Below are 16110 nucleotides of genomic sequence, written 5' to 3' on the forward strand. Positions count from 1 at the left end.
AGCAGAAACTTGTAACTAGAGTTAACTATAAAAACCTGGAGCAAGAGACTAGAAATACTTGAGAACCAAAGCAGTAATTAAGGTACATCTAATAACAACACAAGCAGTATTGATGACCTAATCTTAGCAGTTAGAGACAAGGAATCCGCTTCGTACTTCGTAAAGTTGTAGGAAATGAAAAATGTTTAATTGTTGTTCAAGTTCAGATTCTTCCCTTTGACTTTTTTAAATAGTTTTTCCTCTTATTGTACATTTTAATAACTCCCAAAATATATGGGGATTTACAGATAATTCTGTTTCTTCCCAAGTATCTTTATTTGATAGGTTATATTGATTAACAGTGTCTGATATACACTTTTAATCTCAGCAACATAATAAGTATCATGTAGTAAGGTATTATTGAATTTCCAAGTACCCCTCTCCCTTTCTTGGTTATAAAATTTTAAAATGAGAAACAGGAGAATGGTCAGCACGATAGTTAATATCTATATCAGATTTATTTAATAAGGATTCAAAGTCAGTGGATATAAAAAAAAGTCTTAACGGCTTTGTTTATGTTCCGGGGCTCTCCATGTACACCTTTTCTTGTCTGGGTTATTTGCTCTCCAAACATCTACCAAGTCTAAGGAGTTCTTTATTTCTATTAGTTTAGTGTGCGCTTTGACATTATTTTTTGTTTTATAATTAAGTGTATCAATTTCATCATCTTAAACTACATTCCAGTCTCCCGCAATAATTATTGACGAATTTTGAATATTTGAGATTACCTCCTGTACTTCTGAGTAAAAACCTGGATTACCATTATTTGGGACATATATACCAACGAAAGTTATTCGATACTCATGAATGTTCATATCAAAAGTTAAATAGTTTCCCTCGTTATGTTTGTATTCTTTGTGAACAATAACTTTGAATTTATTATTTAGAAGTATAGAAACTCCCCTGCTGTGTCAAGTGGACGAGCAAAAATAGGCTTGATATCCTCATTCATTTCTCCATTTTTTTCTCTTTCTTTTGTACAATGTATATCACATAAAATAGTTATGTCATATTTTGTATTACATCTATCAAAAATATCTCTGCGTTTAACTGCTTCAGACAGTTCCCTGCAATTGAGAACCCCTATAGTAACTGCCATAGTACCAAAATATTAAACTAAGTTGTATTATACATATATATATGTATATGTAATCAAATAAATCAATTGCTTCAATTAAAGATATGAAAACAAATTTAATCAATATATCAAATTCATAGGCATATTCAAGTTGTGCAGCATGAACAAAAAAAAATAGTTTTCTTATCCTTATTCCCTGACACTGACAAATTCAACCTAAACACAACAAATCTTATGCATACAAAAATGTTATAAGTGAGAAAAAAATATTTTTGAAATAAATAAACCGCCTAAGTCGAACCCAACAGAGGTGATTCCCTGTGCTGCCATTCAATATTAAGAACACCAAAGTCAAACTATGCTCTCTGATTCTTTTCTTTTTAGCTTGAGAATTTTGAAAACTACTGTTTATGTAATTTCGTCTTATGTAAGAGAACGATAATAAGTGGAAAATGATTGAACAAAACAACAAAACACACCCTGGGCATGGATGTACATTCGTTCCCGGATTACCTTTATCCTTCACTGTAAAGAAGTTTTTATTGAAATCTATACTATTAAACGAGAAGACCTCATTTTGTGTGTCGATTCTCCTCCTTCCACAATACATTAATCATCATGCCTCTGTGTCCTATAGGTAACATGTATAGTCGCATTTGTCATCCATTCTTATGATCATTCAGTTTGATTTATTTTGTGATAAAAACGAAAAAGAATGCGTCCGGTTATTTTCCCGTCATTGGACAAAACTTTAAGTCAGATTAGACTTCCGGTTTGTGTTTTTCTGTACTTTGAACATATAAAAACTATGAATAAAGTATATAAATTTGCTTTCTGCTATCATTTTGAGTTTTAGCATGTATCATTCTTGCTTAACGTGTTTCAGTCTGGGTTATTTGGGGAGGAAAACGAAAATGAATAATATTTGCTATTTACTATCAATTAGTTTACAGTGGCGGATCTAGAACTTTTCATAAGGGAGGGGGCCGCTGACTGGCCTAAAAGGGGGGCGCTCCTCTCACGCTTCAGTGATTCCCCATATAATCAACAAATTTTTTTCAACGAAACGGGGGGCCCTACGCCCCCCTGGGATCCGCCTATGGTTGACTATCAAAGGCGGTCACTACGGATATATTTTGGTATACTTACATACATTTACTATGAATAATTGTATTTGTTATAATTTACTATAAATTCCAATGGTTATCTTGGGGGGGGGGGGGGGCTCTTTACTATTCATGGCGTTCACTGATGTATATATATATATATATATATATAAGTACGGTAACCTTTGACTTTTGATACCTCTCCTGATATTCTCTGTATAGTAAGTAAGAATATATAAAATTGAGAATGGAAATGGGGAATGTGTCAAAGAGACAACAACCCGACCAAATAAAAATAAACAGCAGAGGGTCACCAACAGGTCTTCAATGTAGCGAGAAATTCCCGCTCCCGGAGGCGTCCTTCAGCTGGCCCCTAAACAAATATATACTAGTCCAGTGATAATGAACGCAATACTAATTTCGAAATTGTACACAAGAAACTAAAATTAAAATAATACAAGACTAACAAAGGCCAGAGGCTCCTGACTTGGGACAGGCGCAAAAATGCGGCGGGGTTAAACATGTTTGTGAGATCTCAACCCTCCCCCATACCTCTAACTAATGTAGAAAAGTAAACGCATAACAATACGCACATTAAAATTCAGAGAAAAGAGAAGTCCGAGTCTGATGTCAGAAGATGTAACCAACTTCAATTAAACTGACTGAAAGATTATGATTTCATCATATGATCATCAGGCACAATCCTTCCCGTTAGGGGTTTAGTATCATACCATCATAACATATATGAGAGGAACATAACCCGCGTCATGCCAACAACTGTTTTTTAGAATAAATGTGTTTAGTTCCGATGCAAAGACCTTATCAGTGACTCAATATTAACGCCAAAATATGCAATTTTTAATGACTTGACAACAGTATCGTAATTATATCCCTTCTTAATAAGTCTATTCAGAGGTTTTGTAAGTTTCTGAGGTGAATACTGACACCTTTGTGCTTTATAAAGAATATTTCCATAAAAAATTGGATGTGAAATACCTGAACGTATTAGAGGTCTGCATGTTGAGCTATGTTTACGAATGATGTCTTAATATCGATGATAAAATTTAGTAAATCTTTTGACTAGTCTGTGATATCGAAAACCCTGGTGTAATATTTTTTCAGTAATACATAAATTTCTCTCGTTAAAATCTAAAACATTGTTACACACACGAGCGAATCGTACAAGTTGAGATATATAAACACCGTAAGATGGTGACAAGGGAACGTCACCATCTAAAAACGGATAATTAACGATAGGAAATGAAAAATCATCCCTTTTATCATAAATTTTAGTATTCAGCTTTCCATTAGTGATATAGATATCAAGATCGAGAAAAGGGCAGTGGTCATTGTTAGTATTAGCTTTTTTTAAAGTGAGTTCAACAGGATAAATTTCATTAATATACATACTGAAGTCGTCATTATTGAGAGCCAAAATATCATCCAAATATCTAAAAGTATTATTACATTTGTTTATCAGATGTTGTTTCGATGGGTCTTTGCTTATTTTTGTCATAAATTGTAACTCATAACAATACAAAAACAGGTCCGCAATAAGTGGTGCACAGTTAGTCCCCATTGGAATTCCGATAATCTGACGATATACGGAATCCCCAAAGCGAACAAAAATGTTATCTAGTAAAAATTCAAGGGCATATATAGTATCAAAGCATGTCCAATTAACATAGTTTTTTTGTTTATTGCTACTAAAAAATGACCTAAAAGAGTTTTTTCTTAATGAGAATGTGAGGCAATGTGGTATACAGGGTAGAAAAATCAAAACTTTGAACAGATTCAAAATCACCAATATAAGCATGCAATATACAAGTACTTCCAACGAGTTCTTGACACTCCAAAAGTAATTTATTCCACTATTTTTGAAGGTCTTATTTGAACAATTTATTATCAGGTTTTTAATTGTACCAAGTGTGCTGGTAAGAAGAATAGACAATTTAGTAGTTGAACAATGACTTGAAGACGAAATAAATCTATATTTGTAAGGGGTTTTGTGTAGCTTCGGAAGCCAATACATAGTTGGGACTTTCATTGTATTTGGCTCTGCTTGTAAAGCGGTGGCTAAAAGTTTATGTTTGTTACAGATTTCGTTTTCTGAAAATGGAGTCAGTTGGAATGTTGGTGAATTGGTGATTATCTTCTTCAGAACCTCAATGTAAACTTTACGTCAAACAATAATAATATTATTAGCAGCTTTATCGGCAGGGACAAAAACAATTCCTTGGCTAGTTCTTTTAGTTTATGTTTGATAGGTTTATTGTGGTTATTGTTAATAGTAAAATGTTCTTTAAAATGTTGAATACGTATATCAACTATCTTCATTACTGAATTAAAAAAAGAGTCCAAAGATTTTTTGTCAGCTTTTTCCCGTTTTATCCATTTCATACAGTAAGTATGGAGTGAGTCGTGGATGATATTACGACACTCATTCCAATTAATAATTGACGGGGGACGATATTTAGGTCCTTTACTGAGGAATGATTTTAACTCTCGGTCTTGAACGATGTTAAGATCTCCTGTTATAACATGGGAAATGGGTCCATAAATATATTCGGAATTACTGCAATTACATGAAGTAGGTGTATTTTCACTGATATTAACATACATATTCATGTTCATGGAGTCCAGAAAAACAGAAGGTATAAAAATCGGTATTTGGAAAATAGGGGGAGTGCAAAAAAATGTGTCCAGTCCCTCAGTACCTTTGACTTTTGATACCTCTTCTGAAATTCTCCAGTCAGTATATTTTTTTACAGTTTACATACGCTTTATTTCCCCGCGATTTCGCGGGTGTGTTCTAGCATTTAATTAAAGGAGCCTACTGCCGAATTTGTATGTACATGTAAGTCTGGTGCATGGTTTGTAAAATAGAAATTGTTGCAATAATTTATAAATTTTGCCAAATTGCGGTCAAACAAAAAAAACAAAAAAGCCGTTGGAATGTTGCCAAGTTGTTCCTATCGAGCGCCCATTATTAATGAGTCTACATGCCTGTAACTATTGTAGTATGTGATGATTTCACCTTAAACCGTTTGGAAGAAATTTTCAGGCGCATTGAGGTCGCCATCTTTGTTAATATTGTATTTTAGAACTTTTATATTTCAAATGTACAAACAATCATGTGATTAAAACAGCTTATTTTTAAAAACACGGACTTCGACGAGGACACCCAGGCAATACACAATTTAGAAATTTTGAATAAACACAAGACCGTACAAATAAGGTTAAAATAAATTCTTTTGAAATATTTAAGGATTTCAATCTAAGGACAAATATAATGATAATAAATGTAAATAACACATAATTCAAACATAGATTAACTAAAAAAACACACTTTTATTATACACATTGTAAATTAATGTTGTAATCTATGAACGCTTGGTATACCAATTTCGTTTTCCTTCCAAATTCTGGTGACAACTCCCGTCGTACCTTCAAAAGTTCACCTCGTTAGTCTTAGCATAAAACTGCGCCTGTCATCACCGTAGACGATGGACTGCAATGAAAAGCATGTTGTCTGAACGTTCTGGTGGTATGTTTAGTGTATTATTCAGAAAGTGTATGTCTCTGTAACGTTTGCCAGTTCCCGATGGTTGGGGTAGTTTCCTTGTACACCTCTGATAACGACATTCCACTTACGTCCCCGTAGTTTTAACTTCAACCGTTCAGTTTGTTCCTTTTATATCAAACTATTTAGATTTGGAATGTGTGTGTTGTGAATTGCATGTAGTTCAGAGTTCATGAATTCATTGTGATTGTCTATGTGTTCAACCCTTCTTTCCGTCTCAGTTTGTTTTGTCTTCAATATTTTGACTTCATTGTTGATGTGCAAATGTAACTTTTCAAAACATTTTGTCCTCAAAGTCCTTACATTTATACGACGGGGGTTTATCACTTGAGTTGCTCATTGTGCTCGTGTGGCGGGACAAATAGAATCGATTTCAAACACTAAATTAAATGCAAGTCACCAAATAAACGACAGTTGTTGGTACATCGATGAATAAAAAGTGTTCTTACTTATCAGTTTTCAAATTCTAATAGATTTCTAATAGAAATACCGGGAGCAAAATTTTCGTGTTATTCAAACATGGCAGTCACAGGAAGTTCACCTTTGGTCGAGTATGCTTAATACTAAAAAACATAGGTCGAGAACGGGTTACGACTGTTTTAGACCGGTATTAGTTCAGACTACATGTATTTTCAATGTCGTAGGTAAGTCATGTATTCTCATATTGAAGTGATATGTTTACTTATGAAGAGTTAGATTTACAATCCGATATGTTGTTAAAGCAATTGAATGGCTTAGATATAACTATATGCTTGACATGATATCTATGAGTTTGAACTCGACAAATGAAGCAATAACAACAAAAGAGAAATGGTCCAATATAAGCAACAGTAGTATACCGCTGTTCGAAAATATTGATAATATTATAGAGAAATAGAGTTCAATGTAAATGCATTCTGTAATGTATTGGTGACTTAGTATTTTATAATTGGTAACAATTATGGTTAATAACCATATCTATTTGAGTTATTAAATTTTTTTGTGTACATCTTTATTTGTAGATGAGACTTGAATAAAAGAAAATATTAGAAATATTTATTATAAAACCAAACTCTTAATAAATTCCAATGCGTTCGAAGCACTTTTCTTGATTAATCTTCGTCGGGAACGCCGAATATTTTACAGCAAAGTATGTTTACACACTTGAACAGCTACACGACAAAGACAGTCCTAACACAATAGCCTGTCATACGTGGTGAAGGCCTAACTGTTGCGTTTTATACTGCACTCGTTCTTTTTGAGCAGTCAAAATGCGTTGACCGTATATTTCTATGTCATATACAGTCACTGACCTGATGTCACTTTTCCTAATGAATATTTAAATAGAAATTGTCGAAATTATAATTAATCATGCTTACGACCTATTCAAACTGTTCTTGTTTCCAATGTATGCAACGAACCAAACATATTTTGTTTGCAATTTTTAGAAAAAAGAACATATTTCACTTATTCATATTTTTGGTTTGCAAACTATCAATCATTAAGTTTTATGCTTATTGTTGATAGTTTAGTTCATTCTCAAACAAATTCATTACCATCGATTTCGGGTTTCTACAGGTAATGTACATTTCATTGTGTTGTTCGGTCCGAAATGGGGAAAAAGCTCGACAGTGCCTCGCATTTCCACATTTCTAAGCCTCATCCTTATATCGTTGATATGTCAAGTCAATGCACTATTATTGTCTATATATTATGTTATACAGGATCGAATATATAAGAGATTGAAGAAAAGACATACAAATTATTATCCATTTCTTTCAAAACTGAAGGTACAATTTGGGAATTTTGCTAAAAATGGTAATAGATCAGGAACATATATATTGATATAAATAATAGATACACTGTTTCCAGGTTTTATCTGTAGAATTCCCCTGCAATTTTAAAAATAATTCTTAAAGTTTGAAAATCGTTAAATATATTCTTAAAATAAATATTATAGAAAGTTGTTCCTATTAAACATATTCTTAATCAGTGTTTCTTGCCAGCTTATTAATAGCAATTTCCTCTGAAACCAAACGTTTGTGGAAGAAGTTTGTTTTATTCCGTTTGACAATTTATCTACAGTTAAAATTGGGGTTTTAAATGGATAAATAATGCAAACAACTTTTATAATTTGATATTCAAACCATCATAATGACTCGTGACACTGTCATATTAATGTGGCATCTAAATGAGCTTTTCATTAGCACATCGATGGTCAAAGATTATTTTCAACTGTGTGCTAACTAGTAGGCCCGAGACCACAATTAATTTCTCTATTAGTTCTTTATAACGTTTTGTCTCATAAAAAAAATTGAACTGTTCTTTTTGGCAGATCTTTTGTGTGTGTAATGTACAGTACAAGTCCAAAAATATGTCCAAGTTTCAGAAACATTGCATGTTTACTTACAACTTACAAATTTAGCCAATACACATCCATACCCCTATGGACAAGTCAAGAGATGTTCCGAAAACTGTAAATATCACCTTTTTGCACCTGACCTAATCACTCTTTCCATGTCAAAATCAGTTAAAATAAAACATTTTAAAAAATTATTTCACCTCTCTTCTTTCATTTCCACCTTATAAAAGCTAAGAAATGTTTGAGAAAAGGAAAGAAAAAAATTTAAGAAGAAATACACTTAAATTAAAGGGAACTATATTCGTGAACAACGAAAAGCAGGGTCATTAATTGTGGTCTCGGGCCTTATAAGAATTTGACAAAAGTTAATTTTATATGTGCCTATGCCAAAAAATAGAGGTTTTCAAATGAAGCGAGGCCTTATATGAAATGTAATATTTTCCACTTACAACAATTTTCTGAAGTTTCTAAGTTAAAACAAAACATTTAACATATCATAAATGTTCTTTTCATGTAAATATAAGTTTCAAAAAGCAAAACACATGAGTTTTACATGGTATTAAGCAATGTCAAGCTTAAAATAACAAGTTGTCAATTTTGGCCGTTCCCTATATTTCCATATTTAATTGCATATAAATGATATTGGAGATGAAAATATGCTTCTTTTTGCCAAAATTCTTGCTGAGATATGATCAAATTTGAAGCCTGGATGTAACAAGACTGTTGCTTTTAATTGTATATGTAGAAAGTATGGTCTGATGCAAAGTTTTTTCAATTTACTGTTTAAAACCTGCATGGAATTTCAGTCTTAAAATGCCAATATTTTAACCACCAGCCATCCAACAGAAGAAAATAAAGGTAGTCTGTGAAACAGACAAGTTTAAACAACCAGTAATACGTGCTTTTGATATAGATTCAGTGCAATCTGTTTAAAGAAATACAATTTTAAAGTGCATAGAACTTCATATTTCACTTGCTTCGTACGGACCGCTAGACCAAGACTATTAAAACAGCTCATTTTATACTCTTTTTATGCTTTTATCCACTTTTCTTTGTGTTCAGAGTTCACAAATGAGTAAAACACATGAAATAAATACCACAAACACAAATAGATATCAGAAAAAAATTGTCAGAGAAAAATTAAGGATGCTGATTTTGCAAAAATATTGAAAAAAGTGAAAAAGCTACTTTTTGGGCATATTGGCTGAAAAGTGACTTTTTTTTACAAATTTCTATCAAATAAAAGTGGAAATCATTTCTTCTCCTATAGTTTGACAAATCAATACCAATAGATCATTCAGAGAAGTTGTCAAAATATAAATTCAAAATTTGCTGAAATGCACCTCTTAGGCCCGAGACCACAATTAATTCCTCTATTAGTTCTTTATAACGTTTTGTCTCATAAAAAAAATTGAACTGTTCTTTTTGGCAGATCTTTTGTGTGTGTAATGTACAGTACAAGTCCAAAAATATGTCCAAGTTTCAGAAACATTGCATGTTTACAACTTACAAATTTAGCCAATACACATCCATACCCCTATGGACAAGTCAAGAGATGTTCCGAAAACTGTAAATATCACCTTTTTGCACCTGACCTAATCACTCTTTCCATGTCAAAATCAGTTAAAATAAAACATTTTAAAAAATTATTTCACCTCTCTTCTTTCATTTCCACCTTATAAAAGCTAAGAAATGTTTGAGAAAAGGAAAGAAAAAAATTTAAGAAGAAATACACTTAAATTAAAGGGAACTATATTCGTGAACAACGAAAAGCGGGGTCATTAATTGTGGTCTTGGGCCTAGTAATATGGCGTTTGAATAAATTATCTCTACCAAGAATGCATCACATAACATTTTGACATTGATTTTTGTTACTTTTGATAGCAATCTCGCTCAAATCCCGTTTTAATCACAGTTGGAGGTACAGATACAACGTGATCGCCTTACTATATAACGGGTTATCCACTTGTCTAGTAATGGACTTCTGGAAATAACAATAACGGTACCAAATTACCCACATCAGATACCAGATTTTGACATTTAATGTCTTCAGGGATACTCAAGGCCCAAATATTTGATAATCTAAAACCTTTTACAAAGTTTAACGTCGATGAGCCACAGTGAATTCTTAACTGTGTAGCAACTATTGGTATGGTACATTAAAAAAAAAATTCACAAGAAAACATTTGTTGAATGCAATTTGTTTTATTAGTTTTTAATACATTTAATAAGATACCCGTTTCTAAATAATAAATGCACAAAGAAAAAATGTCACTAAATACTGAATACACTGTTTGTTGCGACTAATGTTTTTAGTATTCATAATCCGATATTAAACAAAATTAAAAGGAGAATTTCAGGCAATATAAAGTGGACTATCAGGTACATTTCTAGAAAAGATAATAATAATAACGTTAGTCAATCAATTGACTTTTCTGTTCACACGATATCGAGAAGTGTTACAAGCTAATTACAAGAACCGGTACTCAATGTTATATCATCAATTGCAATATCACCAATATTACCAGAACTCCCTTTCGAAGCCTCGATATCAATCTGAAAAATAAATGTCAATGTAGAAAATACTATTGCGAGAAATTGTTTTAGGTTTACAAGTATTTGAGAGAAAAAAATTGCCAATCACACTTTATGTTCTTTTGAAATACATTTTATGTTACCTTTTTTTTTCTTTCGCACATATAAGTAATTCACGTGTTTTAAATGTTTCAGTTAGTAGCTGCAATTGATATTTTACATTCCGATTAGTTTGAAATGTATTTGCGTACTTTATTTGGAAAATGATAGAATTATGACATAATCACAATTTAACCTGGTTGTAATTGACACAAATTTAAAATTGAAGAGTCCAATTTGATATATCATACGGTAAAATCGTTTAGTAATGTTTGTTCCAATATATGGCTACATCAAGAAAGTAACCATATTTTGCCAAGTAAGGAATATAAAAGTTACTCTTAATTTCGTTTGATGAGTAACTGTTTGAGCTTTTGATAAGAGAGTGTCCGTTTTAATGTTTCCTTGGAATTTGGTATTTTTGTTATTTTATCTCTTAATGTCTTGCTATACATACAATTAAATGTGTTGCATGCGTTAAAGATAAACCGTGTTAAACAACATCACGTCTTTCATACATTCACCCCATTATGAAGGTTAAACGTGTCATCAACGAAAGTATATAGACAGTTTATATTCATTAGTGTTACTATTTAAAAAGGGACAAAACTCCTTCACAATGAAGTGAAAATCGTCAACCCCGTTAATGACCTCCATTTTGTTACCAGCTACAACATGTCCAAATCCGAAAAGCATTGGTGTGATAACGCTGAAGCTATAGCATGGACATTGCCATGTTCTAATCAATCAAAGACCATATAATAGTAATTCTGACTAACAAGAGTAGAAATCATAACATAGAGCTTGACATCCATTGTAATATACGAAACAACATATAACAGCGCATTTAAGAGCAATGTGTCAACGGTTAGAAAATCATCAAATGCAGATGCTTGTCCGTCTGTTCAGCAAACGTGTTCCCTACTTAGTACCCGAATCTTCGGCCAAGAGGGAGTCAGAAGCCTTATATACTGATTTCATGTCCGAACTAACTTAAAATAATGCCATTTACGAGTTTTATGTTTTTTGGCAGAGTAATATAAAGATGTTTTGAATTTTATGCGTTATCAACTTTTTGCAAACAAATTTTCTCAACTATATCCTGTGGTGAGCAAGGGTAACAGATGAAATTATAGAACAGAAGAGGTACTCCTTCATCATTCTTTTTTTTTTTCTCGTTAAATGTCCTATGCTCATTTTTTATTTTCGCTTAGATAATTGATACTTGGACACTCCAACCCTTTTTTAATCGCTCAAATATTCGTTCATTTCGCTCAAATGTCCTTTGCTGCAAATAAGGTATAGAAGGCACAACTGCTATCAAATAACAACAAACAACGGCAGTGCAAAAAGTAACAATCAGTATGATGCCATCGATATGGCAATATATAGAGCCAACCTGCTAGGAACCGACTAAGTGATTTTACATTTAAATGGGGGAAACATTCGATTGAGATGAAATTCTGATATTTTGAGTACATTTTCTATAATATACTGATATAGTTATTGAAAATTGCTAGTTGATTTATATTAGAATTAGAATAATCACTTTGGGAAACATATTTCTAGCATATATAGTCCCAATATTTTCTAACAGTCAAATCAAAATGAATCAGTTTCTCCCTCTAAATTATGATGCTTCATAGTAATTTCAGAAGTCAAAGGTCAAAGATAAAGATTTATTTAAGGTCAGTGTATAAAATTATAAGCCAACACAACCTCAGTGAAATTTTACAAACAAACAAATGAATGTGTATTTAAAGTTTACTCTGGTAGGAAAAAATGTGAAGGAAGAACTGATATTCTGATTATATACTTACAACAATGCCTGTCTGTATATTACCAGTAATATTCACACTAGCTTTTATCCATTGATTTCCTTGATTTCCGGACCGAGTCCAAGGTTTGGACCACCAGCCCGAGTTGCGTTTTTGTGAGTACACTGCTAGATATCCGATATTTTGGCCATACATGTGATAATAAAATCTGAGGCAATACGAAGAGGCTGAAATAAACACAATAATTATTTGACAAGTGAGATATGTAAGATATGGTTATTGGAGCACAAACTGCAATATTTATATACATGTAATTCATTATCAAAAGAATTGAAATGTGAAGTTTATATGAATGAACAGGGAAATTAAAAACAACTTTTGAGAGCAACTCACAGACCCAACGCCCCTACATTGTCACTGAGCAAACACAATCTCAACATATCCTTAAGTCCAAAGACACACAACTGCTAAATGGTTCATCTGAGAAAAAATTCTTGTAAATATGCTCATCTGTATAGTATGTCCTAATTGAGTACACATGTTCAATTTGTTACGATTTAAAATTATTCGTCTTTTTTATAGGTATTCATAATATTTTACCAATAAAATCAGAATGAATTGTTGCAAAAACATAACTGTCCCAATTATGGGTTTTAGTAATATTAAAGTAAATACTAAAACTGAATATATGTAAAATGTGTAAGACAACACGATTAGATAATGCCTTATCTTTCGTATACGGCATAAACAAATGTCATTGGTTAATAAAACATAAAGATTATTGCATTTTTATATAGTAATACCTCTGACCCTTCAGTTAAACACAAAAGTATCACTATTTACAGCACAGTTCAATTTTAATATTCAAATTATATATATAATATCAATATCTAAAAATGACAATAGTGTTACTAAAAAGTGTCATTGATGTTACCAGCATACACGAGTTTGTAAGAAAGATTGGTATAGGTAATACATTTAATTGTTAAAAATTGTTAAAAAAAGTATTGTATTTTATAAATAATATAATATTTCAGTTGTTTGACATGAAAATATCACACAAAAATAGCATATGGTCAAGATATATTCAGTGGTGTTACTAAACTGGTCAATGATATCACTTGATCGAAGTAATCTCACCATTGACAGTAAGACTTATGACGTACAGGTGTATTTTTGATTATGATAAGTGCTCTCTTTACCTGTTTTATATGTTGTTCATTGTGCATGTTTCTACAATCAATATCTTTTCATAAATCAAAGTTTAGGAAATCTTTCGGAAAAAGATTTTTGATAAGGATACACCATGGGCACTAATGTCATTTACGATATAGCTTTTACTTACTTATTAAGATTTTAACAATAATTTCCAACTTTTTTTTTGTCGTCTGTACTACATGCTTACGGTTACATTGTTATTGAAGACACTATTGTTAATGCTTAAATCTTTAGAAAAATAAATCTGACCCAACCAATTTGGGTTACACCAGTGGCGTAAGACATGAAAATTTTCGTTTTGTTGAAATTTTTATTAATATAGATATAAGAAGACCAGGTATGCATGCCAATGAAACCACTCTCTTTTATGTCACAATTTATAAAAGTAAACCATTACAGGTCAATGTACATTCTTTAATACGGAGCCTTTGCTAACACTGAACAGCAAGCTATAAAGGTGTCCCAAAATGACGTGTAAAATCACAGAACAGATAGCAGATGACAACCATGCTGTTACAATAGATAAGCAACATTAGGGTCAAGGGGATAAATCGAAAAAATTCCAACTGCATCTGAAATAAAGAGACAAAGTATCTGATAATTTTAGATCGACGGCTGTTTATAAAAACATAATGATCTGGAGAATATAATTGGGAACATGTCAAAGTGACCACAACAAGACCGAAGAGCAGATAATGTACGTAGGCCAGCAATGGGTCTTCAACACAGCGAAAACATCCTCTCGCTCCGACACACCCTATTATCTTGTATATTATTAGAGCATTAACCTGAAGCACGAGGATGCACTCTACTGTCTTCATACGGCACTCTAGACAACATGAAAGCTAGTTAAAAGAAATCAATATAGTGCAGTTGTGCAGTTGAATACAAATAACAAAAATACTTATGTATTTAATGTAAATTTTTAACATATATAAATGAATGTCTTTAATACTTACAGAACAGGTTAGTATTCGATGAGCTCAAAAAGGCTACAAAGCCCTGTCCTTGACCATTTACCTCAATATAGGCATATTGGTTACCACTGTGTGCAGCCGAAGGACCAGTGTTTGTGGTAGATGTTGATCCCTGTATTGCAATGACATTTATAATATGAAAAATAAAATTGTGTTTGTTTGTTGTCATGTTTTACAGTTCCCTCTTTGATGTGTCGTCACACGATTATTTGTACAACACAATAAAACATTTCAGCGACTGATATAATACAAAACTCGATATAAAAAAATATTTTATTGATTACTATACCACATTACTTTGTTTGTCACAAGAAAACATTTCTGAAGGTATTTTCTGATTTCGATACCAACTTGTTAGCACTTTTTGAAATTACGTCTCATATTGAGAATTTAGTTGTGTTTTCAATGTATGCCATTAGCTGTATAAGACAATAAGTTGTCCTATAATGGAATATTATGTTATAGCTGGCAATGGGTTTGAGACGGAGAGTACGTGCTTGAGAAAAATCATGATTGCTGAATTTTTTAATATGAATTTGAACTTGCTAAATTTTTTTTTTTTAACATTATAATCAAACTTACCATTTTTTTTAACATCAACTCAAATTTACACATATAGAGAAATTTTAGTTCAAATGTATAATTTTGTATTAGTTTGTTGTTTCGTTGGATTGATGCCTCATCCCCTATTCGTATTCGTATTAACCGTTTTCTGAGAAAGGACGTTATTTCTTTTAAAAGAAAAAAGAAAAAAATAACATACCAAAAGCGGAATAATATTTTTTATATCAACAAGATAAGTCTAATTTAAACTCTTTTATGTAGGATTCTTATAATTTTTATAGCATGTTGGACAAGAATATCATTAGCCGATGATGTTATTGTATTATAATCAATTAATCTCTGAATTGATATTTTCGAAGAATGTCCAATTTCAGTAAAAATTAGTAGTTGTTGCACATAAATGACACACCGACGATCAATGATCTAAACAAAATATCAGAACTATGTGATATAATTAAGGAAAAACTGTAATATTTTTTTTCTGTCTATGACGAAATAACATAAAAAAAATGTGGTGCACACTGAATAACCCGCGTAGCAGGTTAATTGAAGTGTGCAATACATTTTTGTGTTATTTCGAATAGATAAATAAAATATTAATGTTATTTCTTATAATTTAATTCTTAATTCTATTTTAAACCGGAGTAAACTTCAAAAAACGTTTGATGACGTCATGGTCACATGATCAAAAAATGTCTATGAGTTTATAAACAAAACACCGTCAGCCAATCAGAAGACTCGTTACATCTAAAATTAAATTATATGTTAATAAATATTCATTATTCATTTGTT

At 31.8% G+C, this 16110-nt stretch overlaps 1 protein-coding gene across 1 annotated transcript in view; it reads right to left on the reverse strand.

Moving 5' to 3' along the window:
- Positions 1–10332: 10332 nt before the first annotated feature.
- The window catches only part of LOC139513018 (uncharacterized), a 45333-nt gene continuing 39555 nt past the window's right edge, over positions 10333–16110 (reverse strand). Inside the window, exons 22-24 of the mRNA XM_071301080.1 lie at positions 14737–14866; positions 12602–12786; positions 10333–10703 (exon numbers count right to left, since the gene is read on the reverse strand). Coding sequence (XP_071157181.1) covers positions 10614–10703; positions 12602–12786; positions 14737–14866 — 405 coding nt within the window. The 3' untranslated portion in view covers positions 10333–10613. The remainder of the gene's footprint in view (positions 10704–12601; positions 12787–14736; positions 14867–16110) is intronic.

This window comes from Mytilus edulis, chromosome 2 (genome assembly GCF_963676685.1).
Source record: "Mytilus edulis chromosome 2, xbMytEdul2.2, whole genome shotgun sequence".
Classification (NCBI taxonomy): Eukaryota; Metazoa; Mollusca; class Bivalvia; order Mytilida; family Mytilidae; genus Mytilus; species Mytilus edulis.